The sequence below is a fragment of the Loxodonta africana genome, chromosome 5 (genome assembly GCF_030014295.1).
Source record: "Loxodonta africana isolate mLoxAfr1 chromosome 5, mLoxAfr1.hap2, whole genome shotgun sequence".
NCBI lineage: Eukaryota > Metazoa > Chordata > Mammalia > Proboscidea > Elephantidae > Loxodonta > Loxodonta africana.
Genome location: NC_087346.1, coordinates 41,271,978 through 41,298,669, shown reverse-complemented (window position 1 = coordinate 41,298,669; position 26,692 = coordinate 41,271,978). Strand labels below are relative to the sequence as shown.

Below are 26,692 nucleotides of genomic sequence, written 5' to 3'. Positions count from 1 at the left end.
TTCTAGTTATGTGAAGTCTCTACAGGACTGTTTCTGCTATCTGTAGTTTCCACTGTTTCTTGCTTATGATGCTTTGCTTCCTGGCGTAGTAGTAAAAAGCTCGGCTGCTAACCAACAGGTCAGCAGTTCAAATCCACCAGGTGCTCCTTGAAAACCCTATGGGACAGCTCTACTCTGTTCTATAGGGTCGCTATGAGTCGGAAGCAACTTGATCACACGAGTTTGGTTTTTGTTCTATATTATGTCACTGTTGACTGAAATTGTTCACTAAGTTTGTATATTATTTACACAAATAAATTGAGGCCTAGGATAAAGGTATAAATCTCCAGAGAGTTTACATTCGCTTCTACTGAACACTTACATGTGTAGTCAAGAAACATCTGAAATTAGCTTCATAGCTTGAGGTTTTTGTTTTGTTTTACAATATCCAGGTAACATGAGTTTGGCTTATTTGAGCAGAACTGAGCTCTTCGGTTTAAAGCTCAATGCTCTGCTCACATTCCCCTGGGGTAAGAGAATGGATTGGGTTCACTTCAGGTTCTACCTTCCACTTTTGGTGGGAAGTAGTCTCTCCAGTTTGGTCAAGGGCAGAGTCGTGTTTTCTGTCTTCCCTACACCGCTAGACCAAAAAAATCAACATGGTTTACTAGGTCCACCAGGGCAAAAGCAGCTTCAGGGTGTAGCTTACTTGAAATTCCAGTTTTCACGTAACGGTTTGGCTTCACAGTTCTTATCATCTTGTCAGCTTCACTACACTTCTATAAATATGTTTTACGTTATCCAGCATTTTTAGTTGATTTCTTGGGAGAGTCAATCTGTATAATCTAGCCTACCTCATTACCAGAAAGCTGAACTTCTTTATATCCATTCTACATTGTAACAACACAATCTTATATCCATTCTACATTGTAACAGCACACTCTTTTAAATTTTAAGAATTAATCCAGTTCCTCTCTTTTAAAAAAAGTGGCCTCTGACTGCCTTATCATCTTCCGTTCACTCTCTGCTTTATCCCACCCCGGCCTTCTTTTCAAACCCTCTATGATCCTTTCTACCTCAGGACTTTTGCACGTGCTGATCCCTTTTTGTCAGGATACTGCTCTCCCCTTTCTTCACCAAGGGAATGCCTACTCATATTCTGGAGCTCAGCAAAAACATCACTTGCTTCAGGAAACCATCCCACCACCAAGATCCCTACCAAGTGCTAGCAAAGCTATCTACAAGTATCCTGCAGAGCATGTACCACCTTTAATTAACTGTGTTGTTAATGGTTTATTGTCTGTCTTCCTCCCCAGAATACAAGTCCCAGAAGAACAATAACAATGTCTGTCTAACTACAGGGCCCAAACCTGGCAATGGCATGTACACACTAAAAGCTCAATAAATAGATAATAAATGAGTAAAACACAGCAAAATCAAAATTCTTTTTGTTGTTGTGTGCTGTTGAGTCAATTCTGACTCATAGTGACCCAATGTGACAAAGAACTGCCTCAAAGGATATTCTAGGCTGTAATCTTTATGGGAATAGATTGCCAGGTCTTTTCTCCTATGGAGCCGTTGGTGGGTTTGAACCATTAATCTTTCAGTTAGTAACCAAGTGCTTAAACACTGCGTCACCAGGGATCCTTAGAAATTCTTCTACTAATATCAATGTAATACATGGACTTCAATACAACATATGATACACACAAAATGCAATATACATAATTTGATTTTGAAAAATATACATACCAGTACTATTCCTAATTATAATTCAAATGTACAGTAAGATGAAGATGGCATAAAATAGATTTTAAATTGAAGCTCATCTATTAATGGTCATACAGTAACTCTCCACACTAAAGTATGTTCAAAATCTATAAACCCAGGATGAGACTCGTTAAATTCATGCAACTACAGTCAGACTTCTAAAAGTCTTTAGAATATCAAAATAAATAAAACAAAAGCATCTTGTCAATTAATGGAAAAGACATTTTCCCAGTACTGTAACAGAAATTCTTGTCTACTACAAATACTATGTGGCTGGAAAGGGAAAGAAAGGAATTCACACAATAAATATTTCAGTAGTCAACATGACAAGACTTGGATGTGAAAAGCAAGGTAAAGACATAAAGGAGTTCAAGGTTCTAAGTAATGGGAAGAGTGAGTAAGGAGAAACGTAAAACTGACTCTGGATATTTTAAGTAATATCAAGAAATCTGAGCAGAAATGTCCATTAGTGTGGTAGGCAGAATTCGAAGATGGCCCCATGACCTTCGCACCCTAGCACTCCTCCCATGACTAGTTCATTACATGGCAAAGATTTTGTAAATGTAATTGTCCACCGTGATTGTCTAGGTGGACCTAACAATCATCTGAGGCCTTTAAAAGCAGGCTGATAGCACAAGGGGAAAGGAGCCCTGGTGGTGCAATGGTTAAGCACTCAGCTGCTAACCAAAAGGTTGGAGGTTTAAATCCACCAGTCGCTCTGCAGAAGAAAAGACCTGGCAATCTGCTCCTGTGAAGATTACAGTCTAGAAAATTCTATGTGGGAGTTCTACTCTGTCACATTGCAGTCACTGAGTCGGAATCGACTCAATGGCACGCTAGAACACCACCACCAGAAGGGGAAGTCAGATTTTAAGCGTGAAAGAGACTCGAAATGAGGGAGGTTCTCCAATACGGAGATGGAGGGTGCCATGATGAAAGACCTCAGAGTGACCTCTAGGAGCACAAAGCAACCAACCCCTAGGCAACAGCCAGCAAGAAGGTGAGGACCTCAGTTCTACAACTGTAAAGAACTGAATTCTGCCAACAACACGGATAAACTGAGAAATGTACTCTTTCCAGAGCCTTCAGATAAGAACCCAATCTGACCAGAGAACCCAGTCAAGCTCACCCAGACTTCTGACCTATACAACTGTGAAATAATAAACGGGTACTGTTTTAAGCCATGAGGTATGAGGTAATTTGTTACATGGCAATAGAAAACAAATACATTAGCAACTTGGAAACACTGAAGTATAGTTCAAGAGTCACCACACACAGAAAACACTGAGAATAGATGAGCTCTCCTGTGGAAAAGTATACAAAAGAAAAGACTCTCTGAAAAAGCCTGAATTGTGCCTAGAATTAGAGTGATTTTTAAAATGGCACTAACAGTAATGACTTAGGGTACACCATAGCATTAAAAAAAAGAAAGAAAAATACTCTATAACTTGGAAATAACCAGTCCACAACATTTATATCCACCTGTCCTTTCATTTATTCATTTCTACAAGGCATCCTCACTCAGGTACATGGTCTCCTTTCTGACTCGCTATTTCAATACTCTGAATCATAAATTTGCATTTACAAGTAAGATAAATGAATTATCTCTAAAAGTTTGCTTCTAGTATCTGAAAGAACATTTTTAATCTTGTAGTACTAAAACTACCATATAATTTTTATCCAAATAACACAATCCTGCTATGTTTGTTTGCCAGTCAAAAAAATGACATAGCGGTGCTTGCGAAATACCTTGTAGGGGAAGGGAGCGGCTGGCAAACAAACGTAGAAGGCACGTGTTATTTGAGTAAAAAATGTAGTACATTTCCTTGAGTCACTATTATAGCTAATATGAACCTTCTTAACTTCCTAAATGGAAACAGATGATTCTTATCATAATTCCTACCCATAATATCTTGCCTGAAATTTTCATGGAGCTTTTTCCCCCTAAACCTTGTCTAACACTAGTATTTGATTCAAACCAAAAGCTACAAAATCATTAATTACATAAAAGCTGGCACTGAATAATGTCCATTAATCAAACATAAGACAACCTCATGTGGGCATAATTAGTAACTGCATTTTCTCACTACATCAAAGACTGTTGCCTTTCCACAAAATCTTATCACTTTCCAGCATATTCCCTTCAACCTAATTATATTTGAACACAAACATAAAAAGTTACAAAACCAAAGCAGTTTTAAAGCTTCCCAAGTTACAACTTGTTAAGATTTGGTAACCCAAAAAATTCCAAGAAAATGAGCCACTCATGCAACTAATACAGAATTCATCTTTTGAAAATCTTATGAGAACTGATGTAATTATTTAGCTTTTGAATGATTAAAAGAAAGATTTAGAGCAATATGACACAGATTTCACAAAACATGAACGTTATCAAGGACTTATCAACACATTAGTCGACTACCTACAGATGGGTTCTAGCGTCTCGCGTGTGATTAAACCAGCTGATCGTGCAAATAGTGATGAAATATACCAGCATAAGGAGAAATGTTAAAGGAAAGCTCAAGTCCTTTTAGTATAGTTTTCCTAACACATCAAAGTGAAAACTCATCTAAGACTTAAGTATTTGGCCACTAGCAGAATGATTTGTTTCTCTCCCCTCACCCTCCCTTGCCACTCCATAAGTGATTTAATTTAATGCAGCTACTCACCACTCAGGAGCTCCTGCGTGGCACAAACGGTTAAGTGATGGACTACGAGCCAAAAGGTTGGCAGTTCGAACCCACCAAAAGGCATCTCAGAAGACAGGTCTGGTGATCTGCTTCCAGAAAGTCACAGTCTTGAAAACCATATGCAGCAGTTCTACTCTGCACACACAGTTCTACTCTGACTTGATGGCAACTAACAACAGCAACATGCCACTCTAAGAACAAGATTATTTTTATAACATCCTGTACACAATCTAAACAAACAAATCACATGCCGGGTGAGAAGCTAAAGCTAGCCTTTCCCTGCATCCCATCTTGGACACTGGATGTTTTATAGATTGACAGAAAGGCACTGCTACCCTCCTACAGGAGTTCTCAGCTGGAGAGCATTTTAAAGAATTAACCTCCCTCCAGGCCAAGTAAATTAAAATCTCTTATGGTGGTCCCATATAATTTTAACTACAAAGGGGCAAAACTGTACCCGATATTTTTTTACTTTCCCTAATAATTTATCTATATTTTTAGTTTCAATCACCTTTTCTGGTAATATATTTCAAAGTTTACTATAATTACTTTTTTCTTAAAATTCTTTTTTTAAAAAGTTCCAAAGCATCCCTGTAGATCAAAGGGACAGAATACCTAGAAATAGAAAAAGTCTATTTACAACTCTTAGCATACCACCGTTAAGGACTTTCTTTTTTAAACAATAAAATTGTGATTGATTGATAGCCTTTTTTTTTTTTTTTTAAGGTAATAAAAATACAATTGAGAACTATTTGTAGGTATTGGCAAGTCCTGATTTTGTACAAGGGTAAAAACATTCCACTTTGTTGCAAATTCTTCTCTTGATGTGGAATCTGGGCCACATTTCAGATCTTCAGAAGATACAGTCTAGAATAGCTCAGCACCTAGGCCACAGAGAGCAGCTGGGTGCCCTTTTCTACTTGCCCACACCAGTTATGTAAGCCTCTTCTCATAAAATGACCCTGTACTTTAGCTACACAGTTCATCACTCAGAAAAGCCTGCTATCATCTTAAAACTGTGCATTTTCTCTTCCAGTTTATGTCATTAAATGAGAAGCCAGCAAGTCCCCCAAGCCCCATTGTTCAAAGTAGCCTTTCTTTGTCCAGATAACTTATTACTTTATCTCAAAGAAATTAAATGACAAAGAGAATGTTTTAATTTTTTAAATGTTTCTTTCTTTTTCTTGCCCCCATTATTGCAAAATGGGCCACACTCAATGAGGACAGAGTCAGCCAGCCATATTCCAATATACAGATCCAACTGTAAAGCACCATGGAAAGAAGGATGAGAGCTCTCAGACTAAGGGTTATGAGGCCATGACCGATTTTCAATTAGTACCCATCAGTAGAAGCAACAATGATGAAACATAAATAAGAACTACATACCTGCTCTACTTACTCAACATAAATTTTAATTTCCACAACAACAACAATAAAAAAAAGATGTACTAAATAAGCAGATATGATTAGTACCAAATAAGGGTCAATAAACAAAACAACCAGTATGTACAAGCACCGACTTAAGGTGCAGGAATAACTCAGTGCTCCAGATTGTGTAAAGAACTACTGATTTTGAGTGCTGAAGGAATCGCTTCATCCACTCTCATCATTTCAGAGGTAAAGACACAAGGCTAGAGAGGACAAATGACTCTCAAGGTCACACAACAAGAATGGGACGAGAACCCATTACTTCTGATTCTACAGCCTCACTCTGCCACTTTAAACATACAGCGAGTACTGCCTACAGATATAATCTATAGATACAATTAATAAAATTTTATCAAGTCAAAGGGAGGTACACATGTGCTCAATACTACCAACAATTTGTACTAAAGGTTTGTTAAGTTTTTCTCTTCCTAAGATCTTTGAAGAAAGAAGTCATACTCTAGTATGGACTGAATTGTGTCCTTCCAAAATGTGTGTTGGAATCCTAACTCTTATACCTGTGGATGTAATCCTGTTTTGAAATACGGTTTTCTTTGTTATGTTAATAAGGCCAAATCAGTGTAGGGTGTATACTAAGTTTAACCAGTCCTGAGTTATAAAGAGAGCAGATCAGACGCAGAGGCAGGCACAACCCAGGGAAGACAGATGCCATGAGATGACTACCAAGACGCACGGAGAGACCAGGACTATGGACAATAACCAGCGTGGCGGGCAATGTGAGAAAATAAATCTGTATCCTTTAAAGCCACCTACTTTGTGCTATCTGTGTTACAGTAGCACTAGAATTGGACCCATTCTCAGTGGTTGAGAGCACAGGCTCTGGGGCCAGGCTGCTTGGGTTCAACTTCTGGGCTGCCATTTACTGGTTCTGTGAGCTTATACAAGTTATTTCACCTTGTATGCCTCAGGTCACTTACCTGTAAAATGGGAACAATAACAGCACCTACTTTATAAAGGGGTTGTGAGGAAGAAATAATTTAATGTCTTTAAAGCAACTTGGACAATGTCTGTCACACGGAGATTGCTCAAACATCAGCTCAACTCTCCTTAGCAGATGGCCTGGGCATACCAAAGCAGTCGTCAGCATGTCCTTGGACTACTACTATATGCTCGGTAAACTACGTAGACACGGTAAACAAAGAAAATGTCAGTATTGACCTTAAAGAATTCAAACCAGAGTTCCTGGAACCATGAACCATGAAAGGAGGTTCAAATTTTTGTTACTGTTAACTTCCAGTATACTGAGAAACTAGTTTCTTTGGTTTGCCTTTCTCTGAAATGGCCACAACAAAGTCTGTCATCCCCAAAGTTGTTGTGAAGATGAGACAATGCTGACAGCAGCTTAGACTACAAGCTGTTTGGTAGATTTGTGCAGAGAATGTAAAACTTACTGTTCTGAGTCATAGTAGTCCATACACTTCTTCTTCTTGTTGTAAGCTGCAACTCGAAAGGGAACTATTTCCAAGGTGATCAGACCAGGAGCCATTGTCAGCACTTTGGCACCATGAGTTGGCTCATAAAGATCTTTCCCTGTTTCTGGATGAGGCATGCCAGCAGGGTCTCGTCCAACAATGTAAAAATTGGCCCCTGCAACCATCCGTGCTCTGCAATGCCACTGGACCTAAAATAAAATTTTCATATTAGATAACTTATATTTTTTATGACCAAGTACTTGGAAGTAGTAAGTGGATAATAAATGCATATGCTTCTTATACAGTCAATATCTATCAATAGGATATCTCATCAACCTAAATGTATCATCTTAGGATGCCAGAAACAAATTGGGCACCCCACCAAAAAAAAATTCTGAAAGCGTTACTGTGTAATTATATGTATTTATGCGTTACCTACGAGATATGTGAATGTACACGTTTCTACGTGTATGATTTTATATAAGTACTGGATATCATTTATATGTGGTTTAAAAACTAATCTGTGAGGTCAGAAGTCAGGATAATGACTGACCCTTGGAGAGAAGTGGCCAGAAGGGACTTCTGGTATAACAGTGATGTTCTCTTTCTCGATCCGAGATAAAAAGGTAAAAGGGTGTGCTAACAGTAAAAGTTCATTGAGCTATACATACACTTATGATCTATGCATTTTTCTCTGTATTATACTTTAATAGGTTAAAAAAAAAAAAAACTCCTGGATAAAAATTATGTAAGTGTTTCCATAAACTGGCATTGAGAAAATCATGTAGCTAATGGATTACAACCCAAGATGCTAGGATAAGAATAAAATAAGAGGTCAGTTGTGAGTAAACACCATGTTGTATCCAAGACTAGTTTTGAGGCCTATATCTTCATATTAGGAGTTACTGACTAAAAACAAAAATTTAGTCTAGCACCTAAGAATCGTGAAACTTTAGAGCTCAAAGATCATCTCTAATTCAACGCTCTCATTAAAATTTGAAGAGAGTGACGCCCCAAAGGTTAAGTGGCCAATAAAGCTTAGAGCAAGCCAGGGCTAGAAATCTGGTCTTAGCTCCCTTCAGTGTAGGTCTCCTTTACTTAGTGATTTACACAACCATCACTGTACTACTACAACAATGTAAAAATGACGACTACACATGATAAACAAAACATCTTTACTGTTTCATTATTATTTTACTCTCTCTTGATAGTTTCTCTTATACCAGGTACTTACATTTTTATCAACATAGTTCAGAAAGTGCAAAAGTACAAAGGCCATCCCATACTCTACTTGAATTGGTCACCTTGAGGGGTTTTAACTTTTTTAGTTGTTTCTACTGATGTTTACCTCCATTGTTTTAAACAGCACGCTTATTCTGCCTGCTGTGTCTTCACTGTTTAATTTTAGATTTTGCATGATAGAGATACTATTTTGACATTACTTAGAATTTCTACTATAAAAGATCATGTCTGCTTCTTACTTCATTCTCCTCACTCCCCATCTTCTTGCCCAATATGATGATAACAACATTTATCTGTACAATGGGGGTTATAGTATTTACCTCATAGAATTTTTAAGAAAAAATAGTAAGTGAAATATATGAGGACTTAGACTAATACATCGTGCACAGTAAGTACACAATAAATGTTATCTGTTATTACAGACTCAACTTATCTCCTAAAAAGGTAAGTTGAAGTTCTAACCCCTGGTACCTATGAATTCGATCTTGTCTGGAACAAGGGTCTTTTTATATGTTATCAGTTAACACGAGGTCATACTGCAGTATGGTGAGTCCTAATTCAATCTGAGCGTAAAAGAGAAGGGTCACAGAGAAAAAGAAAAAACAGACATTTGAGATGAAGTTATGCTGCAGTTACAAACCAAGGAGGGGCAGTGGTGGTTCAGTGGTCGAATTCTCACTTTCTACGTGGGAGACCTGGGTTTCTCGGTCCATGTACCTCTTGCCCAGCTACCACTTGTCAGTGAAGGCTTGTGTGTTGCTACAATGCTGAACAGGTTTTAGCAGGGCTTCCAGACTAAGACTAGGAGGAAAGGTCTTGTGATCTACTTCTGAAAATCAGCCAGTAAAAACCCTATGGATCATAACAGTCCAATTCCCAACCAACCACGGAGATGGAGCAAGACTGGGCAGTCTTTCATTCAGTCTTTCAGTTTCACCTGACTGGATGGCACCTAGCAACAACACAAGCCAAGGAACACCTGGGGCTACCAGAAGGGGAGCGGGACTAGAATGGACCTTCCCCTGGAGTCTCTGGAGAGAACAAGGCCCTGCGAACACCCTAAATTTGGATGACTGGCCTTCAGAACTGTGTCTGTAAATTTATGTTCTTATAAGCCACCCAATTTTGTAATATTTGGTTATTTGTTATTATCTTCATCATTATTTTATTTCCCTTTTTGTACAACTGTTTCTTTTTCCCAGAGCTAATAACTGCCCCGATTTTCCACCTGCTTAGTTTTCCATATATCTATGTTTCTTTGCACCTTACTCTAGCCTTCTTCCTGAGCACACAGATGAACTACAATTGCAATAAGGGAGCCCTGGTGGCACAGTAGTTAAGCGTTTGGCTGCTAACCAAAATGTTGGTAGTTCGAATCCACCAGCCACACCTTGGAAACCCTGTGGGGCAGTTCTACTCTGTACTAAAGGGTCGCTTTGAGTCAGAATCAACTCAATGGCAACAGGTTGGTTTAGATTTTTGTCTGTAATAAGTTGTAGCCATCAGGCTGAGTTCTGACCAAAGGAATGAGAACCCCTTCCAAACCTGGTCCATTTAAAAAGCCTTAGCATCATCCTAGCTCTTACCTAGGTCCCATAACTACATCTTTTTCTACTATAGCGTTGCTTCTGCTTGCAATGAACTGTAATAGTTTTGTATGAACAACATAACAAAGCACAATGCTAACTGACCTTTGTACCCACGTATGCTACCTGTTCCTTTACCCACCCTCAGATTCAGTTCTTAATAAAAACTGTGCTCATTCCCCTCTGCTCCTACACAGCAGATACAAAGAAATCTCCTACTTTAGAGTCAAGAATTTTTATCAAGAGGTCAGTCAGCATTTTACCATCAATTAACCACTTTGTATCTCCATTTAAATGGAAAATCTTTTCTGCCTCAAGCAAATCAGAAGCACCTTTCATTGACTGGCTATATTAAAAAAAGGCTATGTTCTCTAAACTCAGGTGAACTTAATTTGTTCATTAAATATTTATGCCTAAACTCTTCAATCATTCAAGCATCAGAAGGTGAAGTAAACTGAGAATGTAAGGTTTAATTTTAATATGTAAGGATGCTTGGATCATTTAATCCCATCCTCTCTGCCCTTTTTAAACAAATGAGGAAAGTGAAGTCCAGAGCATATTGGTCGCAGTCACCAGTTCTCCTAATTTTGAGTCTTGCAAAAACAGCAAACCATAAAAAAAAACCCAAACCCATTGCCATCAAGTCAATTCTGACTCATAGTGGCCCTGAGGGACACAGCAGAGCTGCCCCATAGGATTTCCAAGGCTGTAATCTTTACAGAAGCAGACTACAACATCCTTCTCCCACAGAGTGGCTGGTGGGTTCAAATCACGCACCTTTTAGTTAGTAGCCAAGCACCTAACCACGTAGCCACCAGGGCTCTTTCTGTAAAAATACCAAACCAAACCAAACCCACTGCCATCAAGTCGATTCCAACTCACAGGGACTCCAAAGGGTTTCCCAGGCCATAAATCTTTTACAAAACCAGACTGCCACATCTTTCTCCTGTGGAGCCGCTGGTGGTCTCACAAACTGCTATCCTTTCGGTAAGCAAATGCGTTAAACTACTGCGCCACCAAGGCTCCGTATAAAAACACCAGAAAACTAAATTCTCTCTTTGACCTGTTCTAAAGATTATATGAGAAAACTAAATATAAACACAGTAAACATGGAATCAACATTCCCCTGCAGGTGATTAAAATGATTTTAGTGAATGGCTCCCCCATGAGAATATTTCTCAAGTTTTAACAGACAAGAAGAAACAACACACATCCAATTTTTCCAAGAATGCCTACTGTAAGTCAGCTTATAAACCACTGAAAAGTTACGATGCTTTAACCGAGAGACTGCATTCCCGTTAAGCCACTGCCGTGGAGTCGATTCCAACTCATAGCAATCCTATACGACAGAGTAGAACTGCCTCATAAAGTTTCCAAGGAGTACCTGGTAGATTTGAACTGCCAACCTTTTGGTTAGCAGCTGTAGCACTCACCCACTACTCCATCACGGTTTCCAAGGCTAGAACCTACAGGGTGGTGTATTTGATTAAGAACATGGAGTCGAGATGCCCTAGACTGAAATCTTGGCTTCACCCCTTAGTGAATGAGTGCCCTTGGGCAAATTCCTTATCTAAGCCTCAATTTTCTATTTAATAAAAATGAGAATGATAATGCCTCACATAATAATGAGAGACTTAAAAGCATTTAGGATAGCCCCTGGCCCTCAATAAGGACAGCCACAACCATTGCTGCTGTTCTCTTATTCTGTGAAACACTTTCTGAGAACCCTAATTAAATTAATTGCTTGACGCTGATTAAATACAAAAAAATTTTTTTTATTTAATCAGTGTTTCTAAAGAAAATTCATTCCTACTTGGAAAAAGAAGGTATGCTGCCTAGAAGATGGCCACTAAAAACCAGTATGAGCTGCCTGTTTATCTTGCCAGCAGACTGAGATCAAGATATATTATCTTTTTACACCCATTGCCCACCACCCTGTGCTTGAAAATGTTTGAATGCATATTGATGAAGCAATACAGGACTATTTCTAAAGTCTTTTTATAAAGCCTTCTAAGAATCTATAAATGGCCAAGCTAACAATAAATGACTTATCTTCTGCTTTACTTGCATCTATGTACCACATTAAAAAAAAAAAAAAAAAAAAGCTTTGCTGCTTTCTTTTCTGATCATAAAGGTAACTTGATTTCCATGTGGCAAACACTGCTGATTGCCTATATAACAGCTGACTTTGCTCTGCTCTGCTAGTCCTTGATGACAGAAACCACCACCATCAAGAAGGATAAAAATGCCAGATCCTTGCTTTCTCAGCCTTCCTTGCCATACGTCAGGAGCATCTGACCAAATAAATAATGGGACCTTTGCAGAAGTCTGCTGGGAGGTTTCTGAAAAACTTTTCCTCCTGAGAAACCATTTTAATTCTGGAATCCATATTTCTGGGTCCATGAGGTTGGGGTGACCCACAGGAGCCATTTGCCCTTAACGTGTCCTTTTGAACCTTAAGCCTTTAAGGAACTACTTAACGGAATGTCACCTTCAAGTCAAACAATAGCTTAGCAAAAGCTGCTTAGGAGAGGCCATTCTGCCCTAGGCACTGGGCTCTTTTGGAGAATTACAACGACCTTCAGGAAACCCTGGTGGGGTAGTGATTAAGTGCTACGGCTGCTAACCAAGAGGTCAGCAGTTTGAATCTGCCAGGCCCTCCTTGGAAACTCTATGGGGCAATTCTACTCTGTCCTATAGGGTCGCTATGAGTCGGAATCGACTCAACGGTAGTGGGTTTGGTTTTTCTGGTTTCAGGAGACTACCCTACCTGGGCCCTGCCTATGTAACCTGTTTTCACTATCCCCTCTTCAGAGTACCTTCCTGAAACTTTCAGGTTGATGCTCCCCAATTCAAATTGTATCTACTTACAATAAATATATTCTGTTATGCTAATTTTTGGTGGTTCTCTGCACATTTAGGTTTTTGACACCGCCTAATAAAATGCTCGGAGCCCTGGTCGCACAGTGGTTAAGAGCTACCATTCAGTTTTGTTTATCAAAATGCTCCATTTCATTTGTCTGAAAATGTCTTTACTTTACCTCTACTTTTAAAGGATATTTTTGCTTAAATATAGAATTCTAGATTATATGGTTTCTTCCACCCTCTCCCATCTCTTTCTTTTTGCTTTTATTTTCTCTTAAAGATGTCATTCCATTGCTTCCGGTCTGCGTGGTTTCTGATGAGCAGTTATTATTCCCATTACTTCCCTATATGAAATGTTCCCTCTCCCCACTGTCTTCAAGATTACTCTTTATCTTTCATTTTCAACATACTCAGTATGATATGTCTAGGTGTGATTTTCTTTGTATTTATCCTTTCTGAGACTGACTGAGCTCCCTGGATCTGAAGGCTGATCTTTTTCTCCCATTTGGGGAAATGTTCAACCATTATTGTTCAAAAATTTCCTGCAGCATTCTCTCTCTCTCTCTCTCCTCTTTCTGGAACTGCAATTATACTTCTGTTAAGACAGCCTGCTACTGTTCCCAAATCACTTTTTCTCAATCTACTTTCCTTTTTTTTCCCAAATAATTTCTGTTGATCTGACTTCAGTTCACTGACCTTTTATCCTGCCAACTCATCTGCTGTTAAGTCCCATCCAACAAGTGTTTTCATTTCCATTTTCATTTAAAAGTATTATACTTTTAAAGTTCTTGGTTTTTCATTTGATTCTTTTTTATATATATAGCTTCCTTTTTTCTGAGATTCCCCATCTATTCATTCATTAAGATCGTATTTTTCTTTAAGAAACTTTAATGCCCTTATTTACAAATTCCAACATCAGCGTCGCCATCTCAAGGTAGGTATCTAGTCACTCTTCCCTGCTTCTTCATATGTCTAAGCCTGAATTGTTTTCTTTTAAAGAATATTAAAATCTTGGTTCTAGTAGGCAGGTAATTTACTGGCACCTCTCCTTATCCTTTTAAGGCTTGATTTTAGGCCTTGTTGGGAAGGTCCAGTCTAGCCCTTTGTGCCAATTATCAATTTATTATCTCTGCAGGGGATGACAGGATGCTTTCTGGGGTGACTGTGGAACACTTTATTAAGGTTAACATTACCCCCCCCAAATTAAGTAAACATAGCACCTAAATATCATTTAAAATAAATCTAAAAAAATAAAACATTTCTTAAAATACAACTCAAATGTTACCTAACCTGGTTCATAGGGCTCCTCCCTTATACTGCTTAAATGTGTTTCAAAGTACACGAACCACAACTTTTTATATTCACTACATAAGCTGGGGGAAAAAAAAGGAAGGATGCCTAAACTTTGCAAAAAATATTCACAAGAGTGAAGATTTCTACAACATTCTGACCATATTTTAAAAGTTTTGCTAAAAAATATTTTATTTTTCCTTCTCTTTTATATTTTATTGACCTTAACTAAAACATGAATACACTTCAGCAGAACTTCTGCAATTCCAGTCCCCTGACTTATTTGGTAGCAAAACCTGATCAAAACTAGCATGAGGTTATTTATGGCATTTACTGATCCCATTCAGCATGAAAAACCATTTGTTTTGCTACAGAAACATGAATGTGCTTAAGGCTGGGGTACTGTCCCAGACATACCAGGCGAGTTAAATCATACATGACTCCAGAGATTTTGGATAAAGAACTATGGACCTGTGTCACCTACACAACAAACTTATGAATAAAATAAACGAGTAGAAGACAAGATTATCAAAGAACTCAAAGGTACAATTAAACTTGGAGTCTATAGTTCCCTAATTAGGCTCGAATCTTAAGGAATAATGTCCCTTTGGGTTGTTAAAGAGCTCTTAGTAGTGTTTATCGGGAGGAACGAGTTTATGTCTTAACAGAGACCCTATTCACTGCTTCAGATAATGATGTGAAGTATGGAATAATTAAATAAACTGGCATCCTAATGGCAATATGCTCCTACTCTCTCTGAAAACATCTACCCATATTCAGAATCGGATTCTACGAAGGAGTCATTTAACAGTACATGGGTAACTTTCATGGCAAAGAAAAATCCTTAACTTCAACAATGCGCTTTCTCAAAAATTCAACTGGATTCTCACTGAAAACTTCATAAACCCAGGATATAGCGGGGACAATGTCAAGAGTTAGTTGTATATATCCAACATTCCAAAATACAACTTACTTTAAGCACTTTTATGTAATAGGTCTTAGGAAGCATTTTTGTCCTTTACAGAAATGAACTTAGTAATTCCTGGGAAGGAACACTTAAAATTTCTTACATGGTTAATATCCTACAAAAATAAAAATGTACATATATAATACCTTTTTAGCATTAGAAAAGTAACTCTCTCTCTCCACACTCTCTGCCCCTCACAATTCCTAAACTACAATTTAAGAATCAAGCCATTAAATCTTTACAGACTGGAAAATCATGAGCATCCTGCTGATAACCAAATGGGCTTAACAGCTGCTCATTGTTCTGAAAAGCATTTGTGCTAGAGGAACAAAAAATCTGGTCCCAATGCCTCCTAAATGACCTACAGAAAATGATTAAAGGAAGAGTTATTGTTTTTATTATTATTAGTTGGCAAATAAGCATTACTGGCAGACTTTTTCCTGATGTCACTGGAAAAGCTACAAAAAATGGGTTCTTTTTTTTTTTTTTGCTACAAAAAAAATTTTTCACTTAAGGCCGTGAATATGCCAAATAAGTCAGACACACAAGTGAGGCACTTGAGAAAAAAAAATGGATAGTTTTCATTAGGCTCTCAATCTAGCAGTTTTAATCTTGCTAGGTCATAAACAGGAGCCCCAGTGGCACAGTGGTTAAGCATCCGGCTGCTAACCAAAAAGATGAGCAGTTGAAATCCACCCACCACTCCTTGGAAACTCTATGAGGCTGTTCTACTCGGTCCTACAGGGTCACTGAAAGTCAGAATCGACTCTATGGCAATGGGTTTGGTTTTTGTTTTTGTCAGGTCATAAACATTAAAATATTAAGATGTTAACTAGAATTTCTAAAGTTTATCCTTTAAAAGTTCAGATGTTAAAAATTGCCAGATCCAATGCTTCCTGAAAAGAACCACCTCTCTTAGTTTATAATTTATACTCAGCAGAGATCTAGAAACAGATATGACTTAATGTGCCTTTTTACTTACTCTTCCTAGAGACCCTAGAAGCTCTGTGTAAACACCCAGAGCATCTAACTTTTTTGCCAGCCCCCCAACTGCCCAGGCACATTGTTACCTAGTGGCTCCTTGGGAACAGTGGGTCTTGGTGAAAAGCACACACAGGCTGTGGAGTCAAGACCTGCGTTTCAGTCCTGCTCTGTGTTTCGCTGGCTTTAAGACCACAGGTAAGTTATCTGGCCTCTTGAAGCTTCAGTAACATCACTAATAAAATGGGAATAAAACCTACCTCACCAAGTTATTGTGGAGATTAGGTTACACAATGCATGTAAACCATCTGTTGGATGTGTAATACATAAGCAAGCACTCAAAGACTTTTTTTTTAGCTTTATATATTATCGAACACCAAAGAACATTCCAAATCAGGCCTAAGACACATGCTCTGACATGAAGCTTAGGGAGTAGGTCATCCCAGGTTCTCTGCCATCATCAAAACTCTAGGGCTTTACAGAGATTTATGAGGCAGCGTTGAGGGACAGTTTCCTTGATGTGGGGACAGAATCCTCGGGATGTTGAGAACTTGCAGCGAAATGTTTGTTATTGTTTTTTAAGTCAGCCAATAATATTAATTAGTATATATTGTTATGAGCTACACAATGTATTAAGTGATTTACATTTACCCTATTTACTCCTCACAACAACAAAAACATAAGGCAAGTTATTACTAATACAATGAAGGGAGTATCGATAAGAATAAAGTATCAGTGAGAATACAAAGAGGAAGAATACAGATTATACAAAGAATACTTCAACTCACAACTCTAAGCTATGATAAATAAAAAGTCCGAAAGCCTCTGTCTTAGTTATCTAGTGCTCCTATAACAGAAATACCACAAGTGGATGGCTTTGACAAACAGAAATTTATTCTCTCGGGCCAGAAGTCCGAATTCAGGACACCACCTCCAGGGGAAGGCTTTCTCTGTCAGCTCTTGGGGAAGGTCCTTATCATCAATCTTCTCCTGGTCTAGGAGCTTCTTGGCACAGGGACCCAGGGTCCAAAGGACACGTATACTCCTGACTTTCCTCGCTTGGCGATAATGAGGTCCCTCTGCTCACGTCTCTTTTATATCTCAAAAGAGACTGACTCAAAATACAACCTAGTCTTGTAGATTGAGTCCTGCCTCATTAACATAACTACCTCTAATCCTGACTTATTAAGATCAAAGAGGTAGGATTTACAACACATAGGAAAATCCCATCGGATGACAAATTGGTGGACAATCACATAATATTGAGAATCAGGGCCTAGCCAAGTTGACACACATTTTTGGGAGACACAATTCAATCCAAAACTGTCACTGTATTAGAGAATCCACCTTTACTGAATGTCAGTCAGGACCATCCTAACTCACTATTCTGGCACTCCTGGAGAATACGAATTTTTTTCCAGTCTGTTTTCAAAAAACCAGTGGCCACAAATAAAAGCAACATTCTATGGAAGTTATAGCACATGGCCCTGGAGCCAGACTATCCGAGTTCAAATTCCATCTCTACCACGTACTGTATGACTTTGAACAAATGACTCAACCTCTCGGTAGGTAACTGTTTTGTTTGTAAATTGGGAATAATAACCCTCTTAGGGAGATTGCTATGACTTGGAATCGACTTGATGGCAACTTTTTTTTTTTTTTTTAATGGAATCCCTGGGTGGTAAAATGGTTAACAAGCTTGGCTGCTAATCAAAAGGTTGGATGTTTGAGTCTACCCAGAGGCACCTGGGAAGAAAGACCTGGTGATGTACTTCCAAAACACCAGCCACTGAAAACCCTGTGGAGCACAGTTCTACTACAAACGAGTCGACTAGACCGCAACTAGTTAGCCTCTTAGTGTTGTTATAAGGATTAAGTTAGTTAACATATATAAAGCACTTAGAATACTGTCTAACCCAGAAACCCAGTGCCGTCCAGTCAATTGCGACTCATAGCAACCCTATGAGACAGAGTAGAACTGCCCCATAGAGTTTCCAAGGAGCACCTGGTGGATTTGAACTGCCGACCCTTTGGTTAGCAGCCGTAGCACTTAACCACTATGCCACCAGAATACTGTCTAGCACATATAATAAGAGCTCAGTAAAAATCATCTATTATATTCTATATCTTAATCATTGTGTATAACTACTTACTACTCCATTTCCTCTTCCATGAAACTGGCTCAATGAGAAGAGTTTTGAGACTGGTTAAGAAATAGTAGGTATTACACAGTGTTTAGCTAAACAGTCAGGGCTAAAAGGCCAAAACAGCAAAAATGAAGAAGATGGTCAAGTACTGGGGAGGAAATACACTGCTGATGGGAAAGGAAAATGGTACAACCACATCAGAAAACTGACCGGCAGCATCTATTAAAGCTGAACAAATGCATACCCTGTGACCCAGCAACCCCACTCCTAGGGATATAACCAGCAGAAACGTTCACCAAAAGACACGCACTAACATCTTCATGGAGTCCTGATGGCACGGTGGGTAAGAGCTGAACTGTAAACCAAAGGGCTGGCAGTTCATATCCACTAGCTGCTCCTTGGAAACCCTATGGGGCACTTCTACTCTGTCCTATATAGGGTTGCTAAGAGTCACAAAAGGTTTTTTTTTTTTTTTTTTAACATCTTATAAGGACTCTTTTAATAGCAAAAACTGGGAAACTGCTTAAATGGTCTTCAACAGTATTTGGTACAATCACACAATGGAAGACTACACAGCATTGAGGATGAACAATCTACAACTATACACAACAACAGGGGTGAGTTTTACAGACAATGTTAGTCAAAGCAGCCAGATACAAAAGACTACGCACTCTAAGATTTCATTGATAAAAAGTATTAAAACTGGCTAGATGCACTACCCAGGTCCTCCCCTTCAGGAAGGAAGAATTATTCCCCCAGCTTCTGGGAACAGTGTCAGCAGATCCCTAAGCTGTCAGTCCTCTTTAAAAACTGCCAGTGCTGCAAAGAGCTGTCTTGCTCGAGGGCATGTTCCCTTCCCTAGACAGCCAAAGACTGGTCAACACGGGCATACAAAGGTCTATTTCCTATGCAACTTAGAACAACTCTGGAAGGCCTTTTCAGATTCCCCAAGGTGCCAACTGAGGCTTCCACTGAGGTTGCATCGCAGCTCAACTTCTCCCTCTGCCCAGTCCACAGGTGTTGATCCCAAACAAACTTCCTAATAAACTTCCTGAAACCTAGCTGTCATGGATTGATTTATGTCCTCCAAAAATGTGTGTATCAACTTGGTTAGGCCATGATTCCCAGTATTCTGTGGTTAGTTTTATGTTAAAGTGGGTTAGGGCAGAATTGTAACACCTTTACCAGGTCACATCCCTGATCCAATGTAAAGAGAGTTTCCCTGGGGTGTGGCCTGCACCACCTTTTATCTCTCAAGAGACAAAAGGAAAGGGGAGCTAGCAGAGAGGGGTGACCTCATGCCACCAAAAAAGCAGCACTGGGGGCAGACCGTGTCCTTTGGACCCTGGGTCCCTGCATCTGAGAAGCTCCTTGACCAGGGGAAAACTGAGGACAACAGCCTTTCCTCCAGAGCCAAGAGAGAGAGAAAGCCTTCCCGTGGAGCTGACACCCTGAATTTGGACTTTTAGCCTACTGTACTGTGAGGAAATAACTTTTTCTTTGTTAAATCCATCCACTTGTGGCACTCCTGTTACAGAAGCACTAGATAACTAAGATACTATCTCAGTCTCAGAGTCTGCATCCCCAGCTAATCCAACCTTCAACGCAAGCAAACTGGATTTATAATGCTAGAAGTCAGGATAGTGATGGCTAATGGAGGGAGGGAAGGTAGTGAGTGCAAGCGGACAGGAGGAAGAACTTCTTGGATGCTGAAAACAGTCTTGCTTTGATCTGGGTGCTGGGTTATATGAGTGTGTTCAGATGAGAAAAATTCATCTAATTGTACGCATATGAAATGTGCCCTTTTTCTATATGTATTGTACTCCAATATGAAGCAAAAAGAAATGGAGACAAATCAAAGAACAAAGACAAAGAAGACAAAAAGTGATCAGAATAGGAGAGAACTTTAAAGAATCTTTGGTTCTTTAAATAACCGTTTACTGTGCACTTAAACACAGCCTAACCTGTGAAGAAGTCTAACCTGTGATTACAAACCAGCTGGGAGCGAATCAGGCACAGACCAAGCCTGGACTCCTCAACAGCTCTCTCATTCTTGTTACCAGACCATGCCCTTGTGGTAACAATCAAAGTAAAGACTGAGGCCGGGGAAGGGCCTGTTGCAGCCAGCACACCAATTAGCTTGCAAGGAAAAAGACTCTAAGGAAAGCCAAAATGCAAGAGTCCCAAAGGTACCTTTAGGTACCTCATTTTTCAATCTCCCTTAAAAAACACACCTGGCTCTTAAGTCAGGCGGTATAAAAATCTTTTTAATTTAGACAAAAGACCCTGACTCTTTGTGGTCCTCTCTGAAGAAAGGATTTTCTGTTTTACTATAGCTGACTATTTTTATTATTTATCTATTCCTCCACTCTCACCTTTTGAAAAGCAATTTTTATTTAGTTGATAAAACTTCCTCTCTTCCTTCTTTTAAACTGGGAATAAGAATGCAAAGAGGAAAAATATGTCCTAAACAAGGAAGGTGAATTCCTTCACTTTCCTACCTGACTCTTAATCATCATAAACCCGTTTGCTTCATCAGGGGTCATGCTCTCCAGCAAATCCCACCTTCTGCTGACACTAATCTGTGCCAAACCAGTCCAGGGAAGCTGATCCAAAAATCGTAACTTTGCTTCCCTGGTCAGTCCAGACCTCAGTTGTTCCATGCATCCTTTTCTCTCATCCCCAGCCACCAGGGTCTGGGACCGAGGGTACTGTCAGCCAGCTCAGAAATCCACATGACTCGCTCAACTTCAGCCCAGCCAGCCCTTTCTCTCTCATGCCCGGCCACCCATGGCTGCATCAGAGCACACAAGTTAAAAGGACACAATTCTTCAGACTGTCAAATAGGCAGACACCAGCCACTGCTGGCTCTCACTGTCCCTGTGGGTTCTATAATTCCCTGAAATGAATCACAGACCATAGGGAAAGGGCTATCTTTAATCTAGCAGGAAAAAAGACACAAACACGTAGGGTCAGGTCTAGGAGAAGTCTTTGTGCAAAGCTTCCATATCCCCAAAGGACATGGCTACCTTCTCCAACCCAGAAGCTTCACTGAGCCCCAGTCTTCTGAAGCCATTATCAGCCTCACCACACGGCCATGACTAATTACATCATACCTCATGAGGCTTCGTCAGTATTGGGCCCCTAGGTGAGCCTCTGTCCTTAGGGCTCATATCGGCCTCACCACACGGCCATGAATTATATCATGCCTTTTTTCATGAGGCTTAGTCCACATCAGGTCCCCAGTTGAACCACCTCTTAGGAACCTAGAACAAAAAGACAAATTGCTTCCTGCACCTCACACTGTTCCTAACCCTAACTCATTTGGGTCATTCCCATGTCACAAACCATTCATCCTATAAGTTAGAAAGACCTCAGGCCAAAAGATTCCTTCAAAAACAATAACACTACCACCAAAACAGAGGACAGGCAAAGTTTTGGAACAAAACTACAAGTTATTTCTAAAAAAATTTGTTCCCTTTAAGATGCAAGAACTAAAGGTCTCCAGTAAACCAAAAGGCTAACGCTGGCCAATTTTTATGAACATTTATACCAACAAAGAGGGAAGAACATGCAGAGTTTTATCTAATGTGGAAGCCCCAATGCACTTTTTTAGGCTGGATCCAAAAGAAGCATTGAATACAGTTTAATCTTTTAGCTTAATGTTGGTTTTTTTTGTTTTCTTGAACAAAGAGAAAACAGAGCACACAACTCCGCAACTAAGTGCCAATAAAAATGTTTAGGCTCAATCCCAAATAGTCAAACATATTTGGATTCTCTTTTAAACTTTTTTTTTTTTTTTTTGGAGGAAAACATAGCAGAGTGTATAAAACTAAATTATTTAGATTCTTTTTAAAAGGGTTTGCCTTCCAGATAAATCTTACTAAGTAGATTCATCTCCCTTCAAGACAGGATGAAAAATAATGCAATAATTCTTTATTTTGAAAACAAGAAGCTGGGTAAAAATTTCCCGCCCACAGTTTTTTAGGGCATTCATTCCTTTATTCATTCCTTGAAAGCCTACTCTGCACTGAAGTTAAAGCCTCATTAAGTCTTCTTTATACATGAATATAAAAAGATCCCAAAACATCGCTTCTGACCACCATCTAAGAAGAAATCCAGAGCTCCCCTGTGATCAAGAAGCAATTTGACTTCCTGATTCTATTATACTGTAGTCCTTTACAAAGGGACAAATGAAGAATGTCTCAACTTTTTTTCTTAAGACACCATGCTTTTATTTCCCACTGAAATTCCTTTAGCCCTTCCAATATTCAGAAGCAGCAGAAATCAGGACAAAACTGTCCCTTGGGAGAGTAATTTAGGCCTCTTTTAAAGGGATCAGATCAGTGCTTTCAGAGCTGGGTCTGCAACATGCCAGCAGGTACCTTTCCAACCTGATCCAGCCCACTTTCTACAGGGAACATTTCCCTCCTTCACAACTGGGACCAAGAATCACAGTAAGAATGAGAAGCCACTCTCTGCCTTCCCTTCCCCAAGAAGGCACAAGTGATCTTTTGGTGGGGCTGCCTCTGGAAACCATCCTTGTCAGAGCAGGGGAGTACTCCAGCTGCTGAACGCTTGGAACATATCTACAGGTGAAAGGAAAACCAGTAGACAGGTCTGTTATAGGTGACACTATGTGTGGTAATAAGAGTGGTTTCAACAGTGCTTCAGTGAAAATCTTAGCTGCGGTCTACCTCAGTTGGCCCAGCATACATCATGGGAGATGGGAAGATAGCCACCACTGTTGTTTCAGGATTCAGGACTCCTTCCTCCAGCACTGCGGCATGCTGCCTCATACGCCACATCAAAGGAACATCATCTTCCTTTGTCCAGCCACCAAGAGGGTGAAGGAGGAGAACGGGGCGCCGGTAGCCCCTCTCTAGAAGTTGCTTATGGGTGTCCTGCATTAACAGAGCATGTCCATTGTGCACTGGGTTGCGTAACTGAAATGCAAAGACAGCGTCTGAAAAGAGAATTTTCAGTGTTAAGAACAGTACACTTGGAAGATTATCTTCCAGAAGATAAACAATCCCTCTTGAAGCTTGATGCATAGTATTAAGCAAACGTGTATATGCTCGGAAACAGAAACGGGTGAAAAAATACACACTGCTTTGACCATTTACTCAAGCAACATGACCTATATTTCTTCTATATTTTTATAAACAATATTATGTTTAGTACAGGATGTGTAGTGTCACAGTCACCGTCACGGATTTATAACAATGACTTTCTGCATTCAAGGGAAATTTGAGAATGGTTGTCAGACTTTCTGGTCCCAGTATCTGCAAGTGTTTGCAACAGACATAAATTCTTGATCTGTGCCTTAACCACCTACCATGTCAATCCCGCCATAGGATCTAAGACACTGTTTTAATTAACGGAGACAGAAAGGTCGAAAAATTTGTAGTTTCAAAACTTTACTTACCATCCAAATAGGCTTATTTATACTGATTACTCTGTTTTATAAGTCCAAGACTGAGTTTTGAGTTGTAGTTTAGTAACAACAAAGTCCCCCACAAGTGCCATGGTTATTACTCAAAAAATAAAAACTGCTACATTGATTAAACTGGTTAAACTCTGCATCTCCTGCTTGCAATTCTAGTCTCATTTCTACATGGGACGTGTCACCAGGAGACCTTTCTTAGGAGGCATGGTTCTTTGGGGTCATAGAGTAAACTCATACAACAGCATCAGAAGAACGTCCAGTTAGAAATCTCTATTTTATTACCCTCAGAACATCTAACACATCATCAGGCCATGCCGATTCAAGTGTGACTCAGACACTTTTCCTCCAATACTTTTTAAGCCATCTAGTACATTTTTCTAGTCTACTGTCAAGCCTGAGCCTATTCTATGACTATGACAGAAGGGGCAGGAGGGAGACTTTAGCCCTCTACTTGTCCAACTTGTCCAGGGTTTTGTTTTTTTTGCTTTATTTTTGGCCCCATTCTTTAACATTCCAAGAATTACAGTACTGACATTCTTTAATGAGATAATGAGATGGAGAAACAAATCACCAACTTCACATGGAAGGGAAAGAGGCCCCGGATAAGTAAAGCATTACTGAAAAAGAAGAACAAAGTGGGAGGCCTTACTCTACCTGATTTTACAACCTATTAAATCGCCACAGTAGTCAAAGAGCCTGGTATTGGTACAACAACAGATACAAAGACCGATGGGACAGAATTGAGAATATAGACATAAATCCATCCACATATGAGCAGCTGATATTTGACAAAGGCCCCAAAACAGTTAAACAGAGAAAAGACAGTCTTTTTAACAAACGGTGCTGGCGTAACTGGCTATCCATCTGCAAAAAAATAAATCAAGACCCATACCTCACTCCACGCACAAAACTAACTCAAAGTGGATCCAAGATTTCAACAGAAAATCTAAAACGATAAAAATCATAGAAGAAAAATTAGGAACAACCTTAGGAGCCCTATTACATGGCATAAACAGTATACAAAACATCACTAACAATGCAAAAGAGAAAGCAGGTAACTGGGAGCTCCTAAAAAATCAAACACCTATGCTAATCCAAAGACTTCACCAAAAGAGTAAAAAGACTCCCTACAGACTGGGAAAAAGTTTTTAGCTATGACATTTCCGATCAGCACCTGATCTCTAAAATCTACATGATACTGCAAAAACTCAACTACGAAAAGAGAAATAACCCAGTTAAAAAATGGGCAAAGGATATGAACAGACACTTCACTAAAGAAGACATTCAGGTAGCTAACAGATACATGAGGAAATGCTCACAATCATTAGCCATTAGAGAAATGCAAATCAAAACTACAATGAGACTTCATCTCACTCCAACAAGGTTGGCATTAATCCAAAAAACACAAAACAATAAATGTTGGAAAGGCTGTGGAAAGACTGGAACACTTATACACTGCTGGTGGGAATGTAAAATGATACAAACACTTTGGAAATCGATTTGGTGCTGCCTTAAAAAGCTAGAAATAGAACTACCATACGATCCAGAAATCCCACTCCTTGGAATATATCCTAGAGAAGTAAGAGCCTTTACATGAACAGATATATGCACACCCATGTTCACTGCAGCACTGTTTACAATAGCAAAGAGATGAAAGCAACCAAGGTGCCCATCAACGGATGAATGGATAAATAAATTATGGTATAATTACACTATGGAATACTACGCATTGATAAAGAACAGTGAGGAATCTGTGAAACATTTCATAACATGGAGGAATCTGGAAGGCATTATGCTGAGTGCAATTAGTCAGTTGCAAAAGGACAAATATTGTATAAAAAAAATAAGACCACTATTATAAGAACTCAAGAAATAGTTTAAACAGAGAAGAAAATATTCTTTGATGGTTATGAGAATGGGGAGGAAGGGGGGTGGGAGAGCAGTATTCACTAATTAAATAGTAGATAAGAACTACTTTAGGTGATGGAAAAGATAACACACAATACAGGCGAGGTCAGCACAACTGGACTAAACCAAAAGCAAAGCAGTTTCCTGAATAAACTGAATGCTTTGAAGGCCAGCATAGCAGGGGCGGGAGTTTGGGGACCATGGTTTCAGGGGACATCTAAGTCAACTGGCATAATAAAATCTATTAAGAAAACATTCTGCATCCCACCTTGGAGAGTGGCGTCTGGGGTCTTAAACGCTAGCAAGCAGCTATCTAAGATGAATCAATTGGTCTCAACCCACCTGGATCAAAGGAGAATGAAGAACACCAAGGACACAAGGTAATTATGAGCCCAAGAGACAGAAAGGGCCACATAAACCAGAGACTACATCAGCCTGAGACCAGAAGAACTAGATGGTGCCCGGCTACAACCGACAACTGCCCTGACAGGGAACCCAACAGAGAACCCCTGAGGGAGCAGGAGAGCAGTGGGATGCAGACCCCAAATTCTCATAAAAAGACCAGACTTAATGGTCTGACTGAGACTAGAAGGACCCCGGTGGTCATGGCCCCCAGACCTTCTGTTGGCCCAAGACAGGAACCATTCCCAAAGCCAACTCTTTAGACAGGGATTGGACTGGACAATGGGGTTGGAGAGGGATGCTGGTGAGGAGTGAGCTTCTTGGATCAGGTGGACACTTGAGACTATGTTGGCATCTCCTCCCTGGGGGGGAAATGAGAGGGTAGAGGGGGTTAGAAGCTGGTGAAATAGACATGAAAAGAGAGAGTGGAGGGAGGGAGCGGGCTGTCTCATTAGGAGGAGGGCAACTGGGAGTATGTAGCAAGGTGTATATAAGTTTTTGTGTAAGAGACTGACTTGGTTTGTAAACTTTTACTTAAAGCATAATAAAAAAAAAAAG

At 39.6% G+C, this 26,692-nt stretch overlaps 1 protein-coding gene across 7 annotated transcripts in view; it reads right to left on the bottom strand.

Annotated features, from left to right (window-relative positions):
* The window catches only part of PAPSS1 (3'-phosphoadenosine 5'-phosphosulfate synthase 1), a 321,125-nt gene that overhangs the window by 186,248 nt on the left and 108,185 nt on the right, over nucleotides 1-26,692 (bottom strand). For all 7 annotated transcript variants that reach the window (XM_064285464.1, XM_064285462.1, XM_023548558.2 and 4 more), the window contains 2 exons: nucleotides 23,073-23,341; nucleotides 7,277-7,506 (listed from right to left, as the gene is read on the bottom strand). In XM_064285464.1, the coding sequence (XP_064141534.1) occupies nucleotides 7,277-7,506; nucleotides 23,073-23,341 (499 nt within the window). The remainder of the gene's footprint in view (nucleotides 1-7,276; nucleotides 7,507-23,072; nucleotides 23,342-26,692) is intronic.